Here is a 24,057-nt window from a genome sequence, read left to right on the forward strand (position 1 = left end):
CAAAGTAGGCTCAACACATGGGTGATAAAAACATCAGCAGTAAAGGGGTTAATGTAGTCTGAAATATTAAAATGTTGTTGTTTTAACCTATTGTAATTAGCTGCTTTCCTTGTTCTTTTTCACAGGACAAAACAAACGCCACGTGGAATTGGCTGTTACCGCCTCTGCTTTCCCTGTCACATTAGCATTCAGTCCAGGAACAGTATTCAATTTTAAGGAATGCTTGATTGGTGAAAGGATCAATATTCTTTGTTCACTAAAAAATGAATCTCCGTTCCTCCCCGTGGTGTTTAGCTTTCGCAAGATTTCTCATTTTCATATTTCTCCAGCTAATGGAAAGCTAGAACCAGGACATTCCCAGGTACAAAAACATTTGTCTAAATCTGTAATGTTGCAATGTATTACTGTGCAAGATAAAGCTGCATTGGAAATAGCAAATCTGTAAAACATGTATTTGTGGTTGTTCTTCATACATACTAATTAACTGGACACATCATGTTGGCTATTGATATTAGTTGCAGCAACGTGAAGTGAAATAAAATAACAAATTTAAAGTCTGGAGGGATATACAATATGCTTTCATAGTAAATAAACAACTTTTATTGCTGAGAACAAATGTTAAGTCCTATATTAAGATAAAAGTAACATTAGCATGCTTACTTATTAAATTCCGCAAACTTAATTAAGACTAATGTACATCAATTAGGGATCTAATTAGAGGAAATAAATTGGATAGAGATAAAGTCCTAACTAACTAGCTCCTGTAAAATGACAGTTAGAGGCTAACTGGCTGTGACCTTTTTCTCGGTCCACTTTATCTTTCTCCACGGCTTATTAAATAATAGACCTCTTAGTCGAATATAATAATAAAAAAGTACTTATTCATAGACAACCGTCTCCAGTATTGCATTTGTTCTTATATTTTTCAAAACACTAAACTTCCTAAAAAAAAATCCTTTACATTGCTTCATCTTGATTGGGAAGTGAATAAGGTAATCACTGTTCACACCTAATTACCTTCAGGACACTGTGTACTGGTTGTGGTCAGTTCTGAAATGCAGTTCAATAGGAATATGGAGACAATAAACACATCATCTTTACTTATTAAACCATTGGAACTCTTGGACCATGACACCATCTGTAGGGTTCATGTCTTGGACCATGATGCCTTTTATAATGTCATAAATGGTTCTAAGCACCGTAGACATCCATTTTTATCTGCAATGCCTCAAACACTATAAGGGAAAGTGATATTAACCAAGGAAATGCTCTGTCGTTTACATGGTGAACCCTCCTGACTTGTTTCTTGTTCTCCTGGAATACACAACTATACCATCCAAAACATGTGCCTAACTAGATATTAACTAGTGTTAACCACCCGACTGGCCTAACATTTATAACAACAATGCAAACAGATTGGCTATAACGATAACAACTACATGACCAGTTACAGTTTATCTAAAAAAATACAATATGATGGTGCCCATATACGGTACAATAATTGTATGCGTTATGGACTAGAGCGCATCGCATCACGTGCAATTTGCGTGCAATACGACGTGATCAAGTTCAAAAAGTATGTACAGCACATACTTTTTGAGCTGTGTGATGGGATGTGTACGGGAGCGTGCATCGTACAAAAAATGCAACATGTATGGGCACCTTTAGATAAATGGCAATTACATCAGATCTAATAAAGAGACCAGATATCAACAATCAGATAACAATCTTCATAGGCTACCTTCAATAAGGGCCTTACTATGTGATATCTACATGTAGGATAATGGGGTATTCAAATAAACAAATTATCCAATGTAGCACTAAATAGGTGCTATTCCTTTAGGTTGACTACTATGCACTGCACATTTTTATGTGAAAAGTGTGGCTTGTAATTACTACAGGGGTTGCCAGTAATGCACTGGTACCTAGGGCCTTATTCTGGTCTGTGCGGCTGGAGCCGAATATGCGGGCAGGACCGTGCGTCCTAAACCCCGCCTTCCGTACGGATCGCTCACTCCGTCCAAATGCGGTAAGCCGCTGACCGCATGGAGCACGAGTGGATTTCTCATGTATACACCTCCTCCATCTCTGGGAACCTACCCCATCATTCGATGGTCGCATACCATCGAATGCAGGACCGAGCGGTCAGGCAGCTCCCGCGAGCTCAGACCACTCAGGCATTTCTCCGTGCAAAAGCAGGGATCTGGGCGGGCAGCTGACATCCGGCAATGTCATATGTCCGCCCCCTACACGTGCGTCACGGACGCATTACCATACGTACGCCCAGCGTTTTCATGGGAACGCCCATGAAACGCGGGGCGTATGCATATGTTAATGAGGCCAAACAGCCCTTCACGCCCCTCTCCTCCCCCTGTTCGTAGTGTAAACAATTCATGCGAAATTTGGACGTATGTCCCTTTCGCACATGCGCAGATATGCCTCTGCACATGCGCAGACACAAAACATCGGCGGAACGAATGTACGCGGACATATCCGCACCAACCAGAATAAGGGCCCTAGTGATCCAATGCAGTCTTCTTAAGTGTTTTGGCATCATGTTATTTTTTTCTTGAGGTTTTCACCATTCCCACCCTGTCATCAGACTACTCTGGCTCCATTTAAGCTGTTTCCACCTAAAGAGGCATTAGTTTTCTTAGCTGAAAATCTGATTCCTCTTCAATCTGCTGGATCTGTTCCCGGTGCTCACCGCTGTGCTTCTCCCTTAAATATACATGGCCCGATGGCTGAAAATTTTTAATTGCACAGGTTGGGTTCTGTATAGTCATTGATTAGCCCATGTAATTCCAAAGTGGTAAGCTATGTGACATTAAGGACTATGGCCCTTACTCTGATTGATTCGGATGGCTCCTAGTGCGGTCGGACAACTGATGGTTGGTGTTTGCGCATGTGCAAAGGCATATCTGCGCATGTGCGAACGCCTCACATGTATAAACACTGCGTGAGGTCCGTGCAGAAAATGATCGTACGGAACAATCCGAGCAGGGAGTGGAGAAGGGCGTAAAGGGCTGTTTGGATGGTGTGAGTGATCCGTATGGTAGGCGGGGCTAAGAACACTCAGTTCCTGTCTGAAATACGCATATGTCCGATTCAACACGAATAAGGGCCTATGAGTGAATTACGAGGGTGGTTGCAGTGAGTAACATCATTTGGGGATGGGAATTGTGATTGGAAGTGTGTCATGGCTGTTCAAATTACCAGTTGTGCTCTTACTTGCTACTGGAGAGTCATCTGCACCCCAAGAGAGCAGCTTTCCCTGCATATCTACAGAGGACCTTAGAATCTGTGACATGACCAGTTTTACAATGACAGTACTGATATTTTAGCCATTGCATGCTGTCAGATAGAACAGCAGTAGGGGACCCTGTTTTAAAATTTGCTTTTGCCAATGTTAGCATAAAGTCGCAAGCAACTGCATATGACAAATGATGACAACAACAATTGGTAGAGCAACCACATCGGAATTAGACCCAGTATGCAAAAACAGTCAGTATTTTCCTAAATGCAAGATTTACATTTGAACCCCTTGCATGACAACTTGTTTTGTTCATTTACAGATTTGCTACATTTAGCTGATCTTGCTCCTTAATCTGAGAACCTTTATGTTTTCTTACTCAGCTGTGAATAGCACATCACATTTTAAACATTATCAACTCGAGGAGGGATTTGTTTGCATGCAGATAATGAATTTAAACAATCTTCCTGAAATTAAAATGTTTGAAATCTCACTTCTTATTCATATAATGAAGCAACATAAATCATTATTCATAGACACGTGAAACAAAATGTAATAGTTTAACCATATTTCGTGAACAAAAATGTACTCACTCGATTACAATAAATATACAATACAAATTAAATTGCAAAAGTTTAGTACATGGTTTTCAGATGTTACCGTAGACTAGAAATTAAGAAGCGGTATTTAAGTAAATTGTTTTAAAAATAGTGTTCTGCCCTTTTTTTCTACCCTTTAGATTGCTAACATTTATGTCTGTCTGTAGCTAAAAGCTCTGCAATTGAAGACATTTCCATAAGAGCAAGTTTTAGTTGGAATAATACTGCAATCAATACTTTTAGTGTCTCTTTTGTATCTAATATTATTGCTCTGTCCATTTTGGTTGCTAGGATGTGATGTTTTCATTTATACCACATCAAGTAGGAACGTTTAATGCGAAACAAATCGTAGATATTTCGGGTTCCATATCAGATGATAATTTGATGCCTTTGAAAATGAAAGTCTTTCATCAAAGAAAGCTTAGTTTTATAGCGGTCTGCAAACCCTTAACGAAGAAAATCGTCATGAAAGTTAACTCCGGTGAGTACTTTTAAATTCTTTTTCAAGTGATAATCTTTGGTATTTCGATTGATTACATACAGCTATATTATCACTTGAAAGTAATAATGTGCCTTTTATTGTATATATCATATAGCTCTAAATTTAAAGAACCCTATTCTTTTCTCATTTGATATCACATCTCTTGGCAAACTCATCAGCTCTTTTATGTTTCACGATTATCTACATTATTATGTGCATGATACTCAAATAGTTTCCAAATTTGTCACTATGGCCCTTATTCTGATTGAGTCGGATGGCTCGGAATGCGGATGGACGGCCGATGGTTGGTGTTTGCACATGTGCGGAGGTGTATCTGCGCATGTGAGAATGCCTCACATGTACGAACATGGCTTGAGTTCCGTGCAGGAAATGATCGTATGGAACCATCCAAGCAGGGGGTGGAGAGGGACGTGAAGGGCTGTTTGGGCTCATTACCATATGCATACGCCCCACATTTCATGGGCGTGCCCATGAAAACGCTGGACGTACATATGGTAATCCGGCCGTGATGCACATGTGGGGGGCGGACAGCTGACATAGCCGGATGTCAGCTGGCCGCCCATATCCATGCTTTCATTCGGAAAAATGTTCAAGTGGTCTGGAGCACTCGGTGCTGCCTGACCACTCGGTCCATCATTCGATGGTCGGCGACCATCGGAGGATGAGGGAGGGTCCCACAGAAGGAGGAGGTGTTCACCTAAAACATCCATTCGCTGTCCGTTTGTTCAGCGGATTACCGCATTCGAATGGTGGGAGCGATCCGTACGGTAGGCAGGGCTAAGAATCAGAATCAACTTTATTGGCCATGTATGCTTGCGCTCACTAGGAATTTTTTGTGGATTTATAGTGCAGCATCAAGCAGGGATGAAGGGGGGGGAGGCATGACATACATTACATTAAGACATTACATGTGGGGAACACATGCCCACCGAGTTGCACAGCACCTAGGCAACCATCAGCGGTGCCACTGGTCACTGCTACAGCTAGGTAGGTAACATTAAGCAGAGACAGTACAGTTATCACAAAGGGAACACATACCCACCAAGCTGAACAGTGCCTAGGCAGCCATCAGCGGCGCCACTGGTCGCCGAAACAGCCAGGTAGGTAACAATACAAGCAGAGACAGTACAGTTATCACACAGGGAACATATTTGGCTGAGCTGCACAGCTCCTAGGCAGCTATCAGCGGCGCCATCTTGATCCTAATGCTCAAAGGCAGCAGTAATAATATTTGTATTTATGAACCATTTTTCTTCCAAAGCTGACACACCCTGCCAGCTTGTTGCTGGCAGGGTGTGCGACCAGCGAAGGTACAGCATACAGGCTTTGCATACAGTGGGGGTAGAGGTATATGATGAAGATCACTCGGTTCCTGTCCGAAATACGCATCCCTCCGATTCACCTAGAATAACGGCCAATCTGTGATGGTCTGGGTTACTGATTGTCTTTTTGCCTTTATCATCTTGGATGTCCTCTTAACATTTTAAAATTAGGGGGTATTCAATCTCAGTCCCTATTTTGGCGGGGCAGAAATAGCGTCCGTTTCCGACATTACTAGGTCGAATGTAATTCAACCTGCCCAATCTTTTCGACAATACAGATTTGCCTCCATAGGAACTGTCCGGGATTGAATACTGACTGACGCTATTTCTGCCTGCCAAAAGTAGCGGCCAGGAATGAATACTGTACCCCATTAATCTTGTCAAAACAGAATTAATAATATTTCCACTGTTAATAGTAGTTACCAACCTGAAACTCTTTCTAAAAGTATCTAAAACTGTTGATAGTGCGACAATCAACCCTACCCCAATTCTACCTTCTGCTTAGATGTCATCCTTGACTCAGATTTGGGGTCCTTTATTTCCCTATTCAATCTGTTTCCAAATATCCAAACTGCAGCCATAACTTACACGACACTGCAAAAACTCGAATTCTTGCACTTATTATCTCCTGCATTGTTTATTGCAATAATCTCCTTATTGGTCTTCCCTAAAGAAGACTCTCACAACTACAATTTATTTTAACATAGGGCTATTAACCCAACTACACCTACATACATTTCCTCACTTAAAACTATAACCTGACTTAATATCTCCACCCTGCACAAGAGGCGATATTCTCACCCAGACTCATTACTTTTGTTCAGGCTGTACCCACTCTGTGAAATGCCCTCCCATGCAAAATAAGACTTTATTCTAGTTTCCATATGCTCAAGTTTTACCTGAAACTCACCCCATAAGGCAAGCTTATCAATTTCCAGCACTACCCACATATCCCTATAAGCTTTTATACCCAATTACTTCCCATCTAAAAGTCCACGCATAGCTTATTTTCTCCTCCTGCACTCATATATCCCACTGACACAATCATTGATTGGCTGTCAGAGCTCTCAGCCAATCAGTGGCTTCCCATTCTTTTTTTTTATGCAGCGGCTCCCGATTCCGGACTCCCCCACAACCTATTTGCACCTCCTTTGCCTGGCTCATAGCTAGACCCTGTCTCCTCTCTTGCAGCCCAGCTCCTGGCTCTCACCGTGCCCCCCCCCCCCCCCCCCCCCCCGTTCCCTCTACCTGCAGCTCCCCTGGATTATACATGTGATACATCACATACAATGTGTATCACATGCAAAAAATGGCACATCAAGTGCCTAATCATATCTTACCTGTCCGGGGAGTTGCCACGGAAATTAGGTTTAATGTTTAACTGTCTGTTATTACCCAATATTATTTTACTACTGATAAGGCTCCCGTGGGCATCACATTGCACAATACAAAAAGTATGTGCTACACATACTTTTTGTACTGCCCTCGGATTGCATTGCACGCAAATCGCATACAAAACGCGTGTGATCCAGCCCGTAACGCACCGCAAGGCACACTGCTATCACAGCATGTATGGGCACCTTTAGTCTCCAATAACAAAAAATGCTAGGGCTATATAAGTAACAAAGTATATACACCGTACCACCTTGAAAAAGTTGTCTGTGGACGACGAAACGCGTCAGGCAAAGTGTCTACAGCCTACAAACTTGGGAATACAAAAGATCTCTTACTTGGACCAGCTCTCCATTTCCTCACCTTCCATACTGTTTGGACACTCACTGGACATTTCAAGGGAAACCATCACCTGCCACTACATCTGGAGTCACCGTATCAAGGACTTAACCCCAAGGTCCATTATAATCTGGATCAGGTCCCAAGAAAACTCCAGCAGGTTAATGGACACCCGCCATACCAGTTTCAATTGATTGTGGGAGATTGCTACATCTATCGCAGGAGAGCTTATCTAGGAACAAGTGAGATACCCCTAACTGTATTCTTGCATATACTATATGTCCCAGACTAGGCTGTACACCTTTTATGTGTAATATGGAAAATGCAATTGCTTTTTAATACCCACATTTTATTTTAATATACTCTTTTTTAGTAAATAAAATATTTGTGATACCCAATTGGTCAATTATAATTTTGTGTTAGCACTCCACCACCTGTCTGTTTTTATTTCCTCTAGGGCTATATAAGTAACTGTTAATAATTAAATGAAAGATCTATTTATGTATCATAGCTTGCTTATGTTAAACCTGACTTAATTATGTTATATGTAATATGTTTTATAAAGCTTAGACAAAAGTCTCAACTACACAGTAATTTAATATATTTGTCACTGTTTAATAATGTGTAAGTGAAGCCATCCACCTTCTGTCTGATTGTCAGGAAATTTAGTACCAGGAGCATTAAGCCCCATACACTTTATTATGATCTTGCCGACCCCGATATTGGCGGCGGCGGGCCACGAGGGGGACCAACATTAGCACTTGCCGATGGAGCCAACATCAGGGGGACAACTGTCATGCTGCAGCTGCAGCATGGCCACCAATGATGATGTCCTTCCTCGTCCGAACATGCTTGGATGAAGGATGGGGCGTTAACAAGATGAGGGAGTGCACCTCAATAACAATGCAGAGCGTACACACTCAGTGATATTGGTCACAATATCGTTCAGAAAGCCCTTTCTAAATGATAGTGTGACCAATATCATCTAGTGTATACACACTAGATGATATTGGTCACACTATCATAAGGGCCTTAAGAGATGAGCCAGCATTATTCAAGTTTGATGTCATACAGTCACAGCGAAATGTATTTTGTATTACCACTGTTTACCGCACAATATTTTATGTGAGAAAATAAGCTGAGTGAATGAATGAAAGCAATTATTAAGCAGCTATTGAGAAGGAATAGAGGATGTTAGCTATAGCCAAAGAGAGACAGCTTCTATAAATTAATAAGAAATATTACACCAATACAGAGGCTTCCTCTGAATAAGAAGGATGGTAAAGAAACCTATGAGAAGACCCTTTATTTAAATAATTTATTACATCTCAGAAGAGTTAATACTTGCTAGTCCCTAATAGTCACTAGACACCTTAATTGTTTCAGTTCTGAATTATATCATGTGAGCTTGAAAGTTTCAGATTTACAGTTAGGAATGAGGAGATAGAATACAAGAATAAATTCAAAAACTGCAACAACGAACCAGATGTACTGTTTGAATATGAATAAATTGAAAAGTAAATTATTACCGCTAAAGCCACTTTCTCTGCTATATGGTACTTTATTGTTTAACTATATTTTTCTATTTTAATTGAAGTAAAATTAATAGATTTTAATTAAATGGAAATAAAGTGGAGTTTTAATATAATAAACAATTTTTTTTTTATTTCTGTTTTCAGAAAACTTTTGCTATAGTACATGCTGTGAGCTAATTTGAGTATTTGCTTTTCAGTATAAATTGCATTTCTTTGTGGGTAAAAAAAAGCTTTGATGCTAAAAATTGTGAGGCAGATTTATTAAGTCTGGTGAAGTGATAAAGTGTCAGGTGATAACGCAGCAGCCAATCTGCTCCCAACTGTCAAGGCATATACAGATGACAGTTGAGGGCTGACTGGCTGCTGCGTTATCACCGGCCTCTTTATCACTTCACCAAGCTTAATCAATTTGCCTGTTTTCTATTTTGTCTTGGGATTGATGTAAGTACAATCCTTGTATGCATATGGCGAATAGCATTTTTGTTAATACATTGTTTGTTTTGGACATGTAGGCATAACTCCTTTAGTTTCTAATCCCACTGGACAGTTTGTCCAAGCGCCAGCCCAGGAGACAGCAATGTATACTGGATCCACAAGCATAGCCACTTTAAATGCGTCAAAAACTAAAATACATGATCATCAGCATTCAACTAGCGAAGACAGAGATGTGCTGGTGGCATTTCCAAATGATCGAGCTGCAAGCATACGACCAAGTGACCGCAAAACACAGTACAGGTATATTAAATGCATTATTTTTTTATTGTAGATATAGAATTTATGCCACTGCAGAGACATCCTACTTTTTGTTGATCTATTTTGCATGCTTTTAAACTTGATATCTGTGCTTTTTCAGTAAGGGGGCCAATCCCGGGATCAGTGGGATCCCAGGATTTGGCCACAAAATTGCTCGGATTTGACTCCCAGGATTGTATTTTCCAATCTCGAGATTAGACTGCGCATGCGCAGTCTAATGCCGGGCAGCATCTTGGTCAGAGGTCACACTGCACAGGCCACCGATCAGCCGCCAATCTCAAAACCCCACTGCATCACCGATCGGCTCCACTCAAGGAACCCTGCTGCACCACTGATCTTCCGCCGCTCGTCCGCACCCCCGTTCCTGGAAACCCACTGCACCACCGATTGGCCTATGCTCTAGCCAATCAGCTGCACCGCCGATCGTCCGGCCGGTTTGTGGGGGGGAGAGGGGTATTTTTTTCAATTAGGGAGGCCAATCCTGGGATCCAAGGAATCTCTATCTTTTTTCCATCCTGAATCCCGGGATTGAAAAAATGCCCTGGGATTGGCATCCCTATTTTTGAGTACACAACTTTATAAATATCAATTATATCTGATGCACATGGATGCTTTACACTCATCTGAAGTGAATTGTTAGCTATTGTAGAAGTGATTTATTTGAAAGTACTAAAATATTTTTCCTTTATTATTGACACATTTAATTGAACTAACCTTAAGATTTTGAGAAAGTTCATTCTGTTTACGTTCTGTTATTAACAATACCCATGTCAGGTATGAGATCTGTGATTTACTGTACCTATATCTGGAACAAATTATGGCTATGCAATGTCAAAATCTAAATACCTACATAAATATGAGAATGAATCAAACGTTTATTTATTATGTTAACAGTCAATAAATGACAACTATTGGTCGACAGGCAAAAGATTGACATGGTCAGAAGGTCGACATTTACTAGGTTGACATTGACAAAAGGTTGACACAAGCAATAGGTCGACATGGCAATGGTTGATACATGAAAAGTTTGTCACACGTTGTTTACTCAGATAACTTGTTCATACTTTATAATCCATGTGAACTACTATTGGGAGTGGTAAATTGTCAGATGAGTGAGCCATTTGGCGGGACGCTTTACACTAACTGGGGAACCATGTCAACAGATATAGAAATTGTCATTGAAAGGGGTCCAGGGAGTATAATAACCAAACCAATGCAGTAAACCTGGTTTTCCATTCTGTTAGGTAAAGACCAATACGATTTCGGCTGACTATTTGGGATACATTTAATATGGGGTGCAGTAGTCGCATACTGTAATTTGATCAAATTAATAAACCAAATATGTATGCATTTAGTCCCTCAGCTTCAACTGTTTAGCACCAATAAATATATCTATATCTTGTTGACCCAGCAGAACAGCTGCCGAATGTAGTGTTGGCTGAGTATACTATTCTATATATTGTTCATGTATTCTGTATGACAAACAATTTATCTTCCTGGCCATTGGCTTGTGTATACACTTGATATTTCCTTCACAGGCATATCACATCTACTGAGCAGCAGGACTGATGCCACTCTATCTAGCGATATATAGTTACCGCTGTCTGTACACAGTGGCATAACTAGCTTTTGGGCGCCCCCCCGCCATTAAAGGGAGGGCGCCCACCCACGCACACCGCCGCACCAACCCCCGCCCGCCCCGCCGCACCAACTCTCGCCCGCCCCGCCACACCAACCCCCGCCTCGCCGCCCATGCAATCACCCCCATCCCCCGCAGTCTTACCTACGCTCAGTACGCGCTGGTCCCGGCTCCCTTCTTCTGCTATGAGGACCACCACAAAATTTCCGCCCCCATGCAGCAGACAGTTTCAGAGAACTGTCTGCTAAATGGGGGCGGACATTTTGTTGTGGTCCTCATAGCAGAAGAAGGGAGCCGAGACCAGCGCGTACTGAAGACACTGACAGGTAAAGACTGTGGGGGATGGCGGCGGGGCGGCGGAGTGTAACTATAGCACTGCAGCCCCCGGCGCCTGCACATGCACAGCGCCCCCCCCGCGTGGTCGCGGGGGCTGCGGTGCTATAGTTACGCCCCTGTCTGTACAGACAGACTCATACTGTATGCCGGCCACAGGAACCACTTGCAGTGACTGCACTGCCTTTCCTGTGGCCAGGCATGATGTCAGTGTGCATACATACAATATCATTTATTCAGAACACTTACCAAACCATTAGATCGGTTAGCCCATTCGTGTGCAGATGCTCAAGACATACATGCAACATGTCAGTAAGGAATATAGTATTCAGAACCGGTCCTGCAATATAGTAAAAGAAACCTCAGTCCGCCCCCTCAGATCCATCCTGTTCCGATCCCCCTACTAAGCTCTGTTTAGTCCCACTATATATATATATATATATATATATATATATATATATATATATATATATATATATATATATATATATATATATATGCGACCATGCAGAGAGCACTCACCAGACTGTATTCTCATTAAAAGGAAAAAAGGGTACTTGTGTAGTTTCACGGCGCCAGTATGGCTACGCTCACCACGCTATTTAAAATCAACTCCATGCCAACATGGATAGTGGAGGTATGAACTATCCATGTTGGCATGGAGTTAAGTTACTTTTTTTAACATAGTTTGTGGCGAGCGTAGAACCCGGAAGTAGCACGGCGCCATGCTGGCGCCGTGAAACTACACAAGTACCGAAAAAAGTGTATTCACATCTCAGGGCGATGTCGACATTTCGGTCCACTGTGGGTATGTTTCATCCTGCCAAGGTGGTCTTGAAAAAGGTCCCACAGTGGCCCGAAACGTGAATACACTTTTTTCCTCTTGATGAGAATACAGTCTGGTGAGTGCTCTCTGCATGGTCGCTATATTTAAAAGTGGTTCTACATTGGACTTTCTTTTTGAGATTGACACCCCAGCAGTTGCCATGGAAAAAATTATTTCTATCATACATTTAAAAATATGTATTTTTTTCTGTTTGTTTTCTAGGACTATTTTCACCAAAACTGAGAGATATAACTATGTGGATACAGATTATGCACACACAGAAGATGAAGAAAAGCAAAAACAATCTCACAAGGACTATTATGCCGATTATATAAAAAGCCGGAGAGAACGGCGTTTTAAAGAAGAAAAAGATAGGTAAGTCATATCTTTTCATAGCATGTCACAGTCCACTCTCTGTTTGTTTAGCAAATATGCTCCTAAGCATTGTTTCTTTTTTGTAGGGAATTTGATGAAGTGAACAATGATGTAGATATTGGCATTACACCAGCAGCAGGCCTTCAGCCACCCAGTGTTTCAGTTGCACAATGCATTTCCAAGCAACAGAAAACTAAAACTGCTCCCACGATCAAGAGTGGCCTGCTGACTTCTAGCAAGCTAATCGCTGCAGTGTCTAGATCTGTAACACGAGAAGTAAGTGCCATACATCTTAAGCTATTATATATTGTATATTTGCTATATACTTTCAGGCAGGTATTCCCATCATCTGTCTTCAAGGAATGCTAAAAGTGCGTTTTAGTGATATCCAGACTTCAGCACAGATGGTTAATTCAAAATAACTGAGGCTCTAATTAAGTCAGTGCTTAAGCATGAATATCACTACAACCTGGAGTGTTACTGTGCCTTGAGGTCCGAGGTTGGGAATGCCTGCTAAGGTAACACTATACCAGTGGTATGCGGTGGGGGGAGGCAGGTGAGGCACAGCCTTTCCTGTCATACTAACGTATATGCTGGAGTTTTGAGTTTATATAGTATGCCAAAAATACAAAGAATATATATATATATATATAAAAAAATCTTATTTTTATTATTCTAATAATTTTTATAGTCAAAACTCTGGAGTAAAAGGTCTATGGCAGGTGAGGCAGTGCCTCACTTGGCTACCTTTTCTGCACATATCTTATTAAAACTCAGTGAATCTCCAGCAGTATATACTTCTGCACTTGTGTATAATGCTGGCATGCACCCCATGGCTCATATATTGTGTGCAATTCTGGCTCTGGTACTTGCCAGGGATTTCTCAGCCATTTACCCCACCGCACGTCCCTGCACTATACTAGTAAGTACAGGGACAAGTTTTATTACTTGGACTGCTTTAGCATTTGCAAAACAGTAAATGTACTGACATAAGTCCCTTTTATGTTGAAAGCAGGCACTTTGATTATGAATCTCTATTGTTTTCTCAACTACTTCATGAAAGCAGTAAACATGGGGCTCCATTAAAACCTGATCGCAGCTGTGTGAATTCACATAGCGGGTAATTCTCAATACACTGTGCTACTTTTTTCTCTCGCTAGCCATTCGCAAGTTAATTGATAGGAAGCCAGCATCTGACCGTTTAATGGGGTCCTGGATGACTGCCCGACAGTCGGGATTCGGATGGTCAGTACTCCGACATCGGAATCCTGACTGTTAAAATGCCCAACAGGCGGGATCCTGACTAACAGGGGCTATTCTCCCTTGTGGGGGTCTACGACCTCGATAGAGGTACAATAGAAGATGTGGCAAGTGAAGCGAGTCACCGAGCCCGCAAGGGGCTTTTTTGTGCTCGCCCCCCTGTCTGAGCACCGGCAGTCGGGTTTCAGATGTCGGTATACCGACCGTTGGTATCCCGATTGTCGGAAGACCAAACCACACCCGTTTACTGGGAGTACTAAAAAAAATGCTGGAGTACCCAAAAAAATGCTGGGAAAACACAGGGGTGCCCAATCCTGTATTCATCTTAGCCACCGAGTAAGTCCCTGGCTACTCAGCTTGCGATGAGTGGTGACCAGTGCAAAAATCATGTGAAGGTGAGCTTCTTACAAATGGATTTCGACATATTCATTTGGCTGCGAAGTCTTCGCTAGTCGTACACATCCACTCGCAAAGTGAGTACTTTAATTTCCATTTCACTATAGCGGGGCAGTGTCTACCGGTTCACTGGCTGCTGCTAATTCGCTCAGCAGCAATCAGATTTGAATTGGGCCCATTGTGCCGGATAATAATGTAATCCTGAATATTGCCATTACATTTGGTTTCATTTGTGAAATTGCCCACTTGAACAAAAAACATTGCTACAATAAACATTTATGATGTATGATATATTATTGATAAATTACCCTTAATTACACGGTTTATAATGTCCAAACATCTGTGACCATCCCAATCTTTTCTTTATCTTTACTTTGTTATAATATATAATAAGGACTTCTTGCTTTAGATCCATGATGGTCTGAATGCTGTTCCCTGCACTGCAACAGAGAAAAAAGACTGCAGCCTAAGTCTCACACCCCAGCAACTGTATCATGTAGTTATCGGTAAGACTTGACATGTGAAATAAGAATGGAAAAGGCCTTCGGCAATAATTGTTCGGTACTTGTGAGTTATCCGGACGCCCGATTTCTAAATCGGGTCGGATCGGGACATCGCATCGCATCGCATGCGACCATCGGATGCGATGCGATGCGATGCGATGACCCGATTTTTCCATAGGAATCAATGTTAAAATGGACTGAGTCCATTTTAACATGGAATTCAATGGGAAAAAGGGGTCCTTTTCATACCCCTACTATCCAAGTGGGCATGGAGTTGGATATAAACCTGTGGCGAGCGTAGCGAGCCACCGAGCCCGAAGCGTGGCGAGCGTAGCGAGCCCCGCGAGGGGACACGGAATACCGTCCCCTCGCGGGGCTCGCTTCGCTCGCCACGCTTCGGGCTCGGTGGCTCGCTACGCTCGCCACAGGTTTATATCCAACTCCATGCCCACTTGGATAGTAGGGGTATGAAAAGGACCCCTTTTTCCCATTGAATTCCATGTTAAAATGGACTCAGTCCATTTTAACATTGATTCCTATGGAAAAATCGGGTCATCGCATCCGATGGTCGCATGCGATGCGATGCGATGCGATATCGCATCGCATCGCATCTGATTGTATGCCTTAACCTAAGGCATACAATCAAAAAATCGGGCGTCCAGATAACTCACAAGTACCAATTGTTCTTTTCAGAATATATTTAAACTTAAGATGTTGAAATATATAATTCATTCTAACAATAATTAGATATGTAAGGAAGAAGACATATCTGAAAATAAGTGTATAAATGAATTGCTTGAACTAATTCAGTGAATAAGTTAATAACGTATTTGTTATTTGAATTTCAACTACAACGAAATAAAAATACAACATTCTGTTTTTGATTTTTTTTGTATTAAATTCAGATTTTGCACCTTTTTCAGGTCCTTCCACAATAGACTTTGGGGAGGTCTGTTTGCGTTCCACATCTGTCAAAGAAATAAATGTCATAAATAGCCTGCCAACGTACATCTGGGTTCAGGTAGAAATTGATTGTGATGAGCTGCAGCAGACAAGTCCACTCTCCCATGTTGTACCACCAATGTCAAAGACTGAGATCCCTGTCGTCTTCGAAACAAATACATTGGGAAAATTTAAGAAGTAAGAACAATTTTTTTCCTTTTTCAATATTTTATTATTTTCAAAACAGACATATCTTAGGCATCGTCGTATATCATACGTGCCTACATATAAAACATACATTTCATACATTACATTAAAAAAAAAACATATATTACATACAAAACATACATTGCAAATATATCCTTTAATACCTGAAAACCTGCATTATCCAGACATACCCTATCTATGATATATCTTTCCCTCTAACCTTATCCTTTTAAAATGGGTGTGTTCTGTTTTGTGCTAACTCCATATTATACCAGGATGTTCCCTTTATAGCTTGTCTTAAGGATTCTTTAGTTTTGGGGTTTAGAGATTTAACATATGGCATCCAAATAGAGAAAAATTTATCTGCTTTCTTCCCTTTATTTAATGACATTTCTAGCCAGTCCATCTGGAATAGGTGGGCAATTCGAGGTTCTAGTAACCTTATATTCAGGGTCTTGCTTTCCACCCATTGCGATAGAATGGTTTTACGCGTTGCAGCGAATATTTTTGCTAGGAATATTTTTTGTCCATATGTTAAACCTATTTCCCTTATCTGATTGTGTATGTCCCATAGGGCCCATTCTGGTGTCAGTGATATATTTATCCCGTATTTACTCAGTACATATCTGCAAATTTCCTGCCAAAAGCTGTCAACCTCTGGGCATTGCCACATGCAGTGCATTATGTCTGCCTCTGGCGTTTTACATTTAAAGCAGGCTGAGTCTGTTGCTATGCCCATCTGCCACCTTCGTTTCGGGGTATAGTATGCCCGATGCAACAATTTATATTGCATCTCTGCATATGTGGCGGAAACTAGTGTTTTATTCAAGCGTACAAAGGCTTTTAAAATTGACTTTGGCGTTGTACCTGGGAGGTCCTTTGACCATTTTGTAAACTCTGTACTTATTCCCCCTATCGACAGCTGTTTCTTGAGATGTGGGTAAATTACTGAGGTTTTATTTATTTTATTACTTGTGCTTTTAATTATGTTGGTGGGTAACCTAGCGCTCAACCTCTTATGTGTCACAATGGAGTGTGTGGTGGGTAATGAGAGAGAGTGACACGTGTGCTTCCTTTAAGGATGTCCGGGGGAGGGTGGGATGCAGATGCAAATCCCACCCTCCCCCGGACATTTACTCTGTAAGACACCATCACAGAGACATAACCCCCCTCCACCAACACTGCAGTATCACAGCCCTTTTTCCCACCAGGGTGCATTATTACCAACGTGCAGCATCTTTTTGGTGTGGCTATACGGACTCATATTGCAGTTTAATTATAATTTTATAATAAGTTGTACAGCACAATAAATCCTTAAAGGAAGCACACGTGTCACTCTCTCTCATTACCCACCACACACTCCATTGTGACACATAAGAGGTTGAGCGCTAGGTTACCCACCTGCTTTAAATACTTATGTTGAGGAGCCTGGACCACTCCAGCCTGGCAGCCCCCTCGCCACAAAAGGTATTCAGCGCAAGCACTCCCCCCCATTTCTACTTTTAATTATGTTATCTAGATTTTCAACCTCTTCTGTCGTTGGTATTTTCACCATAGCGCTTAGAACATAGCTTCTCAGCTGAAAGTACGCAAACAAGAACAATTTTTTTAATGTTATTTATTAAATATTATTAAAATAAATAAATAAATAATAAAAAGTAAAGGTGGCGGGTTGCAGCACTAGTTCAATCATTTTGTAACACATAAGCAGACATAAAAACACCATAATTATTAACCCCTTCCCGACAATTGACGTACATTTACGTCATGGTCGGGAAGTACTTCCCGACACATGGCGTAAATGTACGTCATGGCATTTAACTGTCACCGCGTCTATAGACGCGGTGACAGTTTCAACATGTCTGCTGTCCCTGACAGCAGACATGTCCGTGCATGCCCAGGGGGGGCTGCGATGCCGCCCCCCCGTCGGCGATCGCTGTGATTGGCTGTTCAGTGTGAACAGCCAATTACAGCGTTTTCTGTGTCACCGGCGAATAACGTTCGCCGGTGACACGCGATCGGAGGTGATTGGTGCTGTAAAGTACAGCACCAATCACCGCGGGGTGTAAGGGTGACACTGGTGTCACCCCACCTCACCCCGCCCGCCCCCAAAGGCCGTGATTGGTCCGTCGGACCGACGGACCAATCACAGCCATGGAGGGGGGTTTAAACTAACGGTGACTGCACTGCAGACGCCATTCCGGTCTGGAATTGCGTGCAGTGCGGTCACCGTGCCAATCTGCCGCGATATACTGACCAGAACCTGGCAAAATACTTACCTGATCCTTGCAAATATCTTGGCTGCTTCATCTGTGCTTGTAGTGTGCTGGATGCTTCCTGGATCCTGTTACTTGTGACTTCCTGTGAACTTGTGCTGCTGCAGTGTAATAGCGTTAGTTAGATAGAGAGAGATAGAGAGAGATAGTGTCAGAGAGTGCTGTATTTTGTGCTGCTGCAGTGTGATATAGTTATAGAGAGAGAGATAGAGATAGAGAGAGATAGAGAGAGATAGAGAGAGATAGAGAGAGATAGAGAGAGATAGAGAGATATAGAGAGAGATAGAGAGAGAGAGATAGAGAGGCCTAGTGACAGAGAGTGCTATATTTTGTGCTGCTGCAGTGTGATAGTTATAGAGAGAGAGAGATAGAGAGAGATAGAGAGAGAGAGATAGAGATAGTGACAGATTGTGCTATATATTTTTTATATAACTGACTGCTGCCCCCCCTTTTGTGCTGATCAGTATAAATTAACTGATCAGCAACTTTTTGGGGGCGCAGGGTATTTTTATATATATATATATACCTGTCACTGCTGCTGCTGCAGTGTCATAGAGTGTTAGATAGTGAGAGATAGAGAGATAGAGAGAGATAGTGACAGAGAGTGATAGAGAGTGCTAAATTTTGTGTCTGCTGCCCCCGCCTTTTGTGCGGATCACTATATCTGAGGTGATCAGCAACTTTTTAGGGGTGCAGAGGTTTTTTTTTTTTTTTTATATATACCTGCCAGTTGCACTGTCAGTTGCACCTGCTGCCCCTCACTGGTAATCAGTGTCGCATCACTGATCACCTTTTTTTTTTTTGTGTGTGCTGTGGGGTCTTTTTTTAATTTTTTTTTTTTACACACACTGTGATTTTGTGGGTGTCCTGTGGCCGCTGTGCGCGGATCAGTGACGTACATCACTGATCATCTTTTTCGGCACAGGGTTGATCTATTTTTTTTTTTTTTTTTTTGATCAAATTCCTGTTGCCTTTCAGCGCTGTTCAGTGACGGACGTTACTGACCAACATCTGTGCTCAATTTTTGGCGCAGGACCTTTTTTTTTTTAACCCCTTCAATTTTTTTTTTTTAACCCCTTCAATTTTTTTTTTTTTTAACCCCTCCATTTTTTTTTTTTTGTATAAAGTATTTTTTTTTTCTGCACACTACATACACACTACACACTACATACCCCCCGGGTTGAAATAAAGTTTGTACCCCCCCCTACACTATACACGTGTTGAAACAATTCACTACCAGTAACACAAAAATAAAAATGGCATCCCAAATGTCATCCCAAATGTCATCCCAGTCATCCAGAAGAATGTATTCAGCGGAGGAGGCATATGCCCTGCTTGCTTCTGACTCTGACACAGCCAGTGATGCAAGCGGGGAATTTGAAGGATTCGCCTTAAGCTCCTCTTCCTCCTCTGGTGATGAGGGACCCCCTCAAAGACGCCCCCGTAGAGCAGCTGAGACCCCCCCCCCCCAATAATTGATCTCGTATGGACCCCACCACCAGACAATTTTGAGCCCCAGGTTCCTGAGTTTTTGGCCATGCCAGGAATCCAATTTGATTCCACAGGTCTCAGAGAAATTGACTTTTTCAAATTATTTTTCTCTGATGATTTTATAAATTTAATGGTGGACCAAACTAATTTATATGCCCAGCAGTTTATTGCTCAAAACCCCACGTCATCATTTGCTAGGTGGACCCCTGTAGATGCAGTAGAGATGATGACGTTTTGGGGTCTGGTGTTTCATATGGGCATAGTAAAAAAGCCAGAAATTAGGCAATATTGGAGTACAGATGTTCTGTACAGCACCCCATTTTACCGTATGGCCATGCCCCGGGCTCGATTTGAGACGATCCTTAAATTTTTGCATTACAACGATAATGCACAGTGCCCACCCAGAGATGATCCCACCTTTGACCGGCTATTCAAAGTCAGGCCGGTCATTGATCATTTCAGTGCCAAATTTGAAGACATGTACATCCCAGATAAATTAATTTGCATAGACGAGTCCCTTATACATTTTAAAGGAAGGGTTAAATTCCGCCAGTACCTTCCCAGTAAGAGGGCAAGGTATGGCATAAAAATGTATAAGTTGTGTGAAAGCACCTCAGGGTACACCCACAGGTTTAGGGTATATGAAGGGAAGGATTCAAGAATTGAACCGCCAGAATGCCCCCCCTACCTCGTAGGTGTTAGTGGAAAAATTGTCTGGGATTTAGTGCACCCCTTCCTGGATAAAGGTTATCACCTCTATGTGGATAACTTTTACACCAGCATCCCCCTGTTTAAGGCCCTTGGTTCAAGAGGTACAGCAGCTTGCGGTACTGTGCGCAAGAACCAAAGAGGCCTCCCAAAAACGCACATTGCCCAAGTAATGAGAAGGGGTGAAAGCAGGGGAATATGCACCGAAAATATGTTGTTGGTCAAATATAAGGACAAGAGGGATGTCCTTATACTGACAACAATTCACGGAGACAGTACCACCTCCGTCCCTGTACGAGGTACCAGTACCCACACCTCCAAACCTAATTGTATCCTGGATTACAATAGGTACATGGGCGGAGTGGATCTTTCAGATCAGGTACTGAAGCCGTACAGTGCCCTGCGGAAAACAAAAATCTGGTACAAGAAGCTGGCCGTGTATATCATCCAGATGGCACTGTATAACGCTTACGTGCTATTCCGTTCTACCGGCCAGAGGGGGACATTTATGCACTTTCAAGAGGAAGTCATAAAGGGCCTAATATTTGGGAACCAGCAGGCTGAGGGCCCCAGTACTTCTAGTACTGGCCCCCGTATTGTACCAGGGCAGCATTTTCCTGATGAAATCCCCTCCACTGGAAAAAAGGGCAGGACACAAAAAAGGTGCAAAGTTTGCTATAAAAAGGGAATAAGAAAGCAAACTATTTTCCAGTGTGACACTTGCCCCGACAAACCCGGCCTATGTATAAAGGAGTGTTTTAAAATATACCACACATCTATGGATTATTAGGTTCATAATTTCACCGTGCTTCGGGGGTCTTGCTAATGCCACATACCACCCACCATTCATTCCACCATAATCTGAGCCGCAAAATCCAAAAATCACTCCTTCCCTTCTGAGTCCTGCCATGCACCCAACTGGTATTTTTTGGTCACATGTGAGGCATTGCCGTACTCGGGAGAAATTGGGGCACAGATTTTGGGGTGCGTTTTCTCCTTCATACCTTCTGAAAATGAAAAATTTTGAGCCAGAACTGCATTTTTGTGTAAAAAAATTTAATTTTTCATTTTCACTGCCCACTTGTATCAAAATTGGTGAAACCCCTGGGGGTTTGAAATGTACACTATACCCCTAGATGAATTCCCTGAGGGGTGTAGTTTGCAAAATGGGGTCACTTGTGGGGGGGTTCCACTGTATTGGTGCTTTGGGGGTCTTGCTAATGCGACATAGCACCCACCATCATTCCACCAGAATTTGTGCTGCAAAATCCAAATATCACTCCTTCCCTTCTGAGTCCTGCAACTTTTTGGTCACACCTGAGGCATTGCCGTACTCGGGAGAAATTGGGGCACAGATTTTGGGGTGCTTTGTCTCCTTCATTCCTTCTGAAATTGAAAAATTTTGAGCCAGAACTGCATTTTTGTGTAAAAAAATGTAATTTTTCATTTTCACTGCCCACTTGTATCAAAATTGGTGAAACCCCTGGGGGTTTGAAATGTACACTATACCCCTAGATGAATTCCCTGAGGAGTGTACTTTGCAAAATGGGGTGACTTGTGGGGGGGTTCCACTGTATTGGTGCAACATAGCACCCACCATTCATTCCACCAGAATCTGTGCTGCAAAATCCAAAAATCACTCCTTCCCTTCTGAGTCCTGCCATGCACCCAACTGGTATTTTTTGGTCACATGTGAGGCATTGCCGTACTCGGGAGAAATTGGGGCACAGATTTTGGGGTGCTTTTTCTCCTTCATACCTTCTGAAAATGAAAAATTTTGAGCCAGAACTGCATTTTTGTGTAAAAAATGTAATTTTTCATTTTCACTGCCCACTTGTATCAAAATTGGTGAAACCCCTGGGGGTTTGAAATGTACACTATACCCCTAGATGAATTCCCTGAGGGGTGTAGTTTGCAAAATGGGGTCACTTGTGGGGGGGTTCCACTGTATTGGTGCTTGGGGGGTCTTGCTAATGCGACATAGCACCCACCAAAATTCCACCAGAATCTGAGCCGCAAAATCCAAAAATCACTCCTTCCGTTCTGAGTCCTGCCATGCACCCAACTGGTATTTTTTGGTCACATGTGAGGCATTGCCGTACTCGGGAGAAATTGGGGCACATATCTTGGGGTGCTTTTTCTCCTTCATACCTTCTGAAAATGAAAAATTTTGAGCCAGAACTGCATTTTTGTGTAAAAAATGTAATTTTTCATTTTCACTGCCCACTTGTATCAAAATTGGTGAAACCCCTGGGGGTTTGAAATGTACACTATACCCCTAGATTAATTCCCTGAGGGGTGTAGTTTGCAAAATGGGGTCACTTGTGGGGGGGTTCCACTGTATTGGTGCTTTGAGGGTCTTGCTAATGCGACATAGCACCCACCAAAATTCCACCAGAATCTGAGTTGCAAAATCCAAAAATCACTCCTTCCCTTCTGAGTCCTGCCATGCACCCAAATGGTATTTTTTGGTCACATGTGAGGCATTGCCGTACTCGGGAGAAATTGGGGCACAGATTTTGGGGTGCTTTGTCTCCTTCATACCTTCTGAAAATGACAAATTTGGAGCCAGAACTGCATTTTTGTGTAAAAAAAATAATTTTTCATTTTCACTGCCCAGTTGTACCACAATTGGTTAAACCCCTGGGGGTTTGAAATGTACACTATACCCCTAGATGAATTCCCTGAGGGGTGTAGTTTGCAAAATGGGGTGACTTGTGGGGGGGTTCCACTGTATTGGTGCAACATAGCACCCACCATTCATTCCACCAGAATCTGTGCTGCAAAATCCAAAAATCACTCCTTCCCTTCTGAGTCCTGCCATGCACCCAACTGGTATTTTTTGGTCACATGTGAGGCATTGCCGTACTCGGGAGAAATTGGGGCACAGATTTTGGGGTGCTTTTTCTCCTTCATACCTTCTGAAAATGAAAAATTTTGAGCCAGAACTGCATATTTGTGTAAAAAAATGTAATTTTTCATTTTCACTGCCCACTTGTATCAAAATTGGTGAAACCCCTGGGGGTTTGAAATGTATACTATACCCCTAGATGAATTCCCTGAGGGGTGTAGTTTGCAAAATGGGGTCACTTGTGGGGGGGTTCCACTGTATTGGTGCTTTGGGGGTCTTGCTAATGCGACATAGCACCCACCAAAATTCCACCAGAATCTGAGCTGCAAAATCCAAAAATCACTCCTTCCCTTCTGAGTCCTGCCATGCACCCAACTGGTATTTTTTGGTCACATGTGAGGCATTGCCGTACTCGGGAGAAATTGGGGCACAGATTTTGGGGTGCTTTTTCTCCTTCATACCTTCTGAAAATGAAAAATTTTGAGCCAGAACTGCATTTTTGTGTAAAAAATGTAATTTTTCATTTTCACTGCCCACTTGTATCAAAATTGGTGA

At 42.2% G+C, this 24,057-nt stretch overlaps 1 protein-coding gene across 3 annotated transcripts in view; it reads left to right on the top strand.

The window, feature by feature from the left end:
- Positions 1–24,057, top strand: part of CFAP47 (cilia and flagella associated protein 47) — a 474,937-nt gene that overhangs the window by 35,933 nt on the left and 414,947 nt on the right. For all 3 annotated transcript variants that reach the window (XR_014470467.1, XM_083174330.1, XM_083174331.1), the window contains exons 9-15: positions 126–361; positions 4,144–4,333; positions 9,455–9,677; positions 12,716–12,868; positions 12,955–13,144; positions 14,934–15,030; positions 15,951–16,167. Coding sequence is in view for 2 of the 3 variants with exons in the window: in XM_083174330.1 (XP_083030456.1) it covers positions 126–361; positions 4,144–4,333; positions 9,455–9,677; positions 12,716–12,868; positions 12,955–13,144; positions 14,934–15,030; positions 15,951–16,167 (1,306 nt within the window). In the remaining variant the exon portion in view is untranslated. The remainder of the gene's footprint in view (positions 1–125; positions 362–4,143; positions 4,334–9,454; positions 9,678–12,715; positions 12,869–12,954; positions 13,145–14,933; positions 15,031–15,950; positions 16,168–24,057) is intronic.

The sequence above is a fragment of the Crinia signifera genome, chromosome 2 (assembly GCF_055691185.1).
Source record: "Crinia signifera chromosome 2, ASM5569118v1, whole genome shotgun sequence".
NCBI lineage: Eukaryota > Metazoa > Chordata > Amphibia > Anura > Myobatrachidae > Crinia > Crinia signifera.